General features: G+C 51.7%; 1 protein-coding gene across 1 annotated transcript in view; it reads right to left on the bottom strand.

Moving 5' to 3' along the window:
* Positions 1 to 687: 687 nt before the first annotated feature.
* The window catches only part of LOC101004059, a 29,406-nt gene continuing 24,093 nt past the window's right edge, over positions 688 to 6,000 (bottom strand). The window contains 1 exon segment of the mRNA XM_031661832.1: positions 688 to 1,401. Coding sequence (XP_031517692.1) covers positions 788 to 1,401 — 614 coding nt within the window. The 3' untranslated portion in view covers positions 688 to 787.

Here is a 6,000-nt window from a genome sequence, read left to right as displayed (position 1 = left end):
ACTAATGTGTGGATGCATGTGTCACTGCTCTGGCCAGGCCTGGCTGCCCAACTCATGTATGCACCCAGATCCTTGTTGCTGTCACCACCCCCACCCTAGGACCCGTAGCTAGCATCAGAACATCTATGTGTCCTCCCCAATCGCAGACCTCCCAATCTGGGGCAGTCCTGGGGATGCAGATGGGGGATGGGTGGCTGACAGTTGAGGGCAGAGGGCAGAGGGCGTGCCCCTTCCTTAGCAGGGGACTCAGCTAGGGTGTAATGTGCTAGGTCTGTGTGGCAGGGCTGGATTCCATACACCACCTCACCTCCTCCTCCTAGTAACCCTCTGGGGTGCCATGACTCCTCCCTGCTATGGATGGAGGAAAGTGATTGATCTGCCGGAGACATAAAACTACATGATCCTTCTTTCCACAATAAACTGGAGGGTCAAAACAGGCAAGAGTAGGTCAAGGTCTTTTAAAAGCCATACCTGAAAGGTTTCCAATAACAGTTGATTTGGTGGTAACTCAGTCACACAAACAACCACAACAAAAGACACAACTATCAGAGATTTTCAGGATCGCCTCAAAAACACCATCTAACATTAGGGAGTTCAAAAAGGCATGAAGTTTCAGAAATCAAATTTTATTTAAACGTCATTTGTATAAACTGGTAATTTAACACTATTAATAAATCCTAGGGCAGAAGACAGATTAGAGACCCCGGGGCACAAGTGCTGAGTTTGGAAGATTTGATGCTGTACCCTTTGAAGCCCCCACCTGGTCCCCACGCCCCTTGCCTGCCTGTTAAGAAGAGCCCGTCCCAGGGAGCAAATCAGGGGCAAATAGCCCAGAAGCCCAGTAGCAGAGAGACCTCCATGCCTGAAGGAGGAGTCCACCTCTGGGAGCAGGAGGAGCTGCTGGAACCCTTCCTCACAGGCTCCTTTTCCTGCTCTCAAGCACCTCCAGCTTGCAGATAGACAGCCCCAGCACCAGCAGAGTGAAAAGGTCCCGATGCAGCAGGGCTGTGACTCTAGTAAATAAAAGAAGCCTCTCTTTAGTGAGATAGAGGAACTCAGGCTGCACGCCCTGGTCTCCGACACCAAGGCTCGCACCATGCCCAGGACTAGGGGCAGCGTGGGAGCTGCTGGCTGGAGCCTTGCTCGCAATCTCCTCTCTGCCACATCTATCTCCAGCTACGCTCTCAGCTCCAGGGTTGAAGCCAGTGGCTATAGCAGGTGGCATGAGGTCTGGCAGTTCCTCGCTTGGCTGGTCCTTGGCTGTACCGGTGCAGGGCCCGGAGGGCTCTGGAGCTACCTCTAGCTGCAGTGCTGCCTCTGAATGGGGCCTTCCCCATGCTGTGGACTCTGGCTCCGTAGCGGGCACTGGAAGTTCCTCTCTCTCTGCACGTGCGGCAAGAACTGAAAAAGGAGAAAGGGTCACTGACCAGCTTTTCTATGTCTGAGCCCCAGAGTTCAATCTCTGCTGACCAGACCCCCACTGACCAGACCCCTGAGCGATGGTGCTCAGAGTCCCCTAGCAATGGCCCTTCTGAGTCCACAAACTCCTCCTTCCCCTCATCAGCACCGACAGGTGACTGAGAGTCTTCTCAGGACTGGACCCCAACTCCAGGACACAGGGAGGGGCAGTTGGTCCCAGGTTCTGGGTGTCGAGCTTCATGCTTGCACCACAAGGTCCTCTGGACCATCTCAAAGGGGGCGGTGATGTGACCTGGCACACCTGGACACACTGTCTGGGCCTATCCCTGAGCCACACAGCCAGAGGAACAGGAGGATGTTTGTCAACCCAGGCACCCCACTCTGCTGGGTCTCCCAGGGTCCTTCCCATGGAGGCCAGATCCAGAGACACAGCACAGAGACCGCAGGGTGACCAGCCCAGAACCCTTGAGACTAGGCCAGGGATGACACGAGGACTGTCCCCAGACAGCCAGAAGACCCTTTGCTAGTTTCTTGGTACTTCATTTCTCACCAGCTACCCTTCCCCTACCAGGAATCCCGCTCACGCAGAGTCAGTGAGGAGAGGAGGATGGTCACAGAATCCATGGAAAGAAAGAAAGCAAAAGTTGGTGGGAGGCCGAGACGGGTGGATCACGAGGTCAGGAGATCGAGACCATCCTGGCTAACACGGTGAAACCCCGTCTCTACTAAAAAAATTTAAAAAACTAGCCGGGCGTGGTGGCGGCACCTGTAGTCCCAGCTACTCGGGAGGCTGAGGCAGGAGAATGGCGTGAACCCGGGAGGCGGAGCTTGCAGTGAGCTGAGATCCGGCCACTGCACTCCAGCCTGGGCGACAGAGCGAGACTCCGTCTCAAAAAAAAAAACAAAACAAAAGTTGGGTGGGGAGAAGAGTTGGGAGTGTAGCGTTGTAAGGGTCCTACACTATGCGGATTATTTGAGGGTTGGCTGTGATTAATTAAAGGTGTGTCTTGTACACAACCTTTACACACACACACACACACAGAGAGTCTTGCTCCATCACTCAGTCTGAAGTGCAGTAGCCCAAACACAGCTCACTACAGCCTTGACTTCCTAGGCTCAAGCAATCCTCCCACCTCAGCCTCCTGAGTAGCTGGCACTGCATGTGTGGGCCCCCATGCCTGACTGCTTTTGAAATGGTTTCTTGTAGAGACGGGATCTTACTGTGTTATCCAGGCTGGTCTGGACCTCCTGGCCCCAAGCAATCCTCCAGTCTCAGCTGGAAGTGTTGGGATTACAGGCATGAGCCACTGCACTCGGCTTACACATGTTTTTAAGAGGCATAAATATGAAGGTCAGTGTTGCCATGAAGTCAGGCAGGGGTTGGCAAACTATGGCCCACAATCCAGATGCAGTCCCCCTCCTGTCGTGGTGAATAAAGGTTTATTGGAGCCACAGTTCCTCCCCTGTGTTCACTTCTTGTCTGTGGCTGCTTTGGGGCTGCAGTGGCAGAGCTGAGTAATTGCTGAGTATGTGCAATAAAGACCACAGGGTCGACGAAGCCCAAGATGCTTACTACCAGGTCCTTTGCAGAAAAATCTTGCTGAGCCCTGGGGGGAGGGCAAGGTGGCAGCGGGGAGGCCACTGGGGAGGCTGGTACAGTAATCCAGGCGAAAAATGATGGGGGCTCAGATTAAAGCGGTCATGACAAATGGATGGAATCAGGATATATTTGGTGGGTAGGACCAACAATACATGGATAAAATGGACAGTATTTAGGTATTTAGAGTTTCAGATTTTCTTTCTGCCAAAGGATCCCTCTCTTAAAAAAAATTACACAAAAGATCAATTAAAAAAACTGACCAAAAAAACATGTCAACAAGATTATTTGTGTGAATGAAGCTGGGTTGAGCCTGGGCACCTTGTCTTTTCAGCACCCCTAAACAGCCCGGCTGTTCCAGAGGCACCCTACAGAGCCCCTTGGGTTCAGACGAGCAGAACTTGAAACCACAGATGGGAAGGAATAGAAATCTGCGCATCTTTCACACAAGCCGTAACGTTCTAAGCCGCATCTTTGCAGCACACTGACGTGGGGCTACTTCACCCACAGCCAGCAAGTGATTGCACCAGTGCTGGGATTTGTGTCCACCCTGTTATAAGAAGGCAGCTGCCTGCGTGAGGCTATGGCGGTGAGGAAACAATGCCACCCGGGTCTCACCATTAGCTGTGTGGACTGGCTGTACCATGGGCCAGACGCATGTCTTGGGCAGACACTTTTTAGATGCCAACTTGCCTGTAGACAAAGATGACGCAGAGGTGGCCTCAGGGAGGGCCTGCGTGATGGGTTGAACTTGTCCCCTGAAATTCCTATGTTGATGTCCTTAGCCCCAGTACCTGAGAATGTGATCTTATTTGGAGATAGCGTCTTATGGAAATAAGTTAAATGAAAAATGAGGTCAGTAGGGGGTGCCCAATTCAATATGACTGATGTCCTTATAAAAGGGCAAATTTGGACACAGAGTCACACATAGAGGGAAGATGAGGTGAAGAGACACAGAGCAAGCCACCTACACGCCAAGAGAGAGGCCTGGAACAGAGCCTTCCTGGACCGCCCTGGAAAGAGACCTACACTGCCGACACCTTGATCTTGCTCTTGGACCTACAGCCTTCAGGACTGTGAGACAGTGAGATTCTGTTGCTGAAGCTGCACAGTCTGTGGTACTTTAAGGGAGCCCTAGCAAACCAACGCAGCCTGGTAGCCCACAGTTGGTGAAAAGATGGAATGAGCAATGGAGACCCAGGCTTCCTGTCTACACCTCCCAAAGTGTGCTACGGGATCCTTTGCTGGGCGTAGGTTTGCAAGATAATTTTGGCAGGGGGCGGGGTGCAGGGTGCATAATTTCAGTGTTCATTATCATGTGTTTATCTTACTGTGTAAATGCTTATAAGAATAGTTAACCAACTTATGGTTTATATGCTACTCAAGATACAGATTTAAATGCTAATAAAAATGGATGCAAATGAAAACACTGTCCTGCTGTGGTCCAGGGAATCTCGATCTTTCTTTCAGAGAGACTTGCAGCCTTAAGCAGGAGCTGCCCTCTCCTTGCTGCCTACTGCACGCCCCTACAACACACACACATGCACACACACATACCTTTGCACACAGCTGGACACAGGTACACTGTGCTTCATGCCCTCATTAAGGAGGCATGGAAGGGAATGTGTGTCTGTAAGGAAATGAAGACGGCTCAAGCCCCTCATTCCCTGGGTGTTTGCACAGGTGTCCTCTCTGCTGACCATTCTTTGGTCTCTTTCTCCTCTTAGTGAAAGGAGAAGCAGAGCCCCAGCGGGTACCCAGCTACTTTGGGCCCAAGCCAAGGTCACAATCTTCCTCGGGAGCCTGGTGAGAGACGGGCACTACTGGTCCTCCCAAACCGAGGGAGCAGCGTTCAGTGGAGCTGTGAGCCCAGGAAGGTCATAGACGGGACGACTCGGTTTATTAGACACAACCAAAATCCAGTGAGGAAGGGCAGTCACCAAAGGTTTTATTCTCCAGGAGGAGGGGCTCTCGGGGGCTGTGAGCAGCTGGCACAAGGACTTTATTGCCCATGTGGTTAGGTGATGACGACCTACAAGTGCACTGGAAACTGGGACCCAGAGTGCCCTGACCTGCTCTCTCTCTTCCCTCTCTCCCTCTCTCCCTTTCTCCCTCTCTTCCTCTCTCCCTTTCTCCCTCTCTGCCTCTCTGGCTTCTCTGTCTCTCTTGTAATCTCTTGCCCCTTTCCCTATCTCTCTTTCTCTCTCTCTGCTCTCTCCATCCTCCTCTCCCTCCCAGCCTCCTCTGTTTCTCCCCCATCTCTCTCTACCCATCTTTCGCTTTCCACCTCTCTCTTCTCTCTCCCCATCTCTCTTCTCTCTTTCTCTCTCCCCCTTCCTCTCCCTCCTCACCCTCATTCGTGCTCCCTGGCACCCATCCTAGGCTGCTGCTAAGGCAATGCCAAGGCTGCTGTCCTGTCACAGTGTCCCCACTTCCAGCATCTACACATGAGAAGATGTTTAACATCATTAGTCATTAGGGAAATGCAAATCAAAACCACAATGAGATATCATTTTGCACTCGTTAGGATGCTGTTATCAAACAAATGGAAAATAGCCAGTGTTGGAGATGTGAAGGAACGGGAACCCTCACGTATTGCTCATGGGAATGTATAATGCAGTGACCTATGGAATGTATAATGTATAATGTGGAAAAGTTTGGCAGTTCCTCAAAAAGTCAACATGAAACTACCATATGACCCAGTAATTCCACTCCTAAGTAGATGTCCAAATCTCCTGACAGCAGGGTTGCAAACAGGTATTTGAACTCAGGAATGGAAAACCAAACATCCAGGCCGGGCGCAGTGGCTCAAGCCTGTAATCCCAGCACTTTGGGAGGCCGAGACGGGCGGATCACGAGGTCAGGAGATTGAGACCATCCTGGCTAACACGGTGAAACTCCGTCTCTACTAAAAAATACAAAAAACTAGCCGGGCGAGGTGGCAGGCGCCTGTAGTCCCAGCTACTCGGGAGGCTGAGGCAGGA

The sequence above is a fragment of the Papio anubis genome, unplaced genomic scaffold (genome assembly GCF_008728515.1).
Source record: "Papio anubis isolate 15944 unplaced genomic scaffold, Panubis1.0 scaffold262, whole genome shotgun sequence".
Lineage (NCBI taxonomy): Eukaryota > Metazoa > Chordata > Mammalia > Primates > Cercopithecidae > Papio > Papio anubis.
Note: the sequence above shows the minus strand (reverse complement) of the source record. Positions and strands in the feature narration are given on the sequence as shown.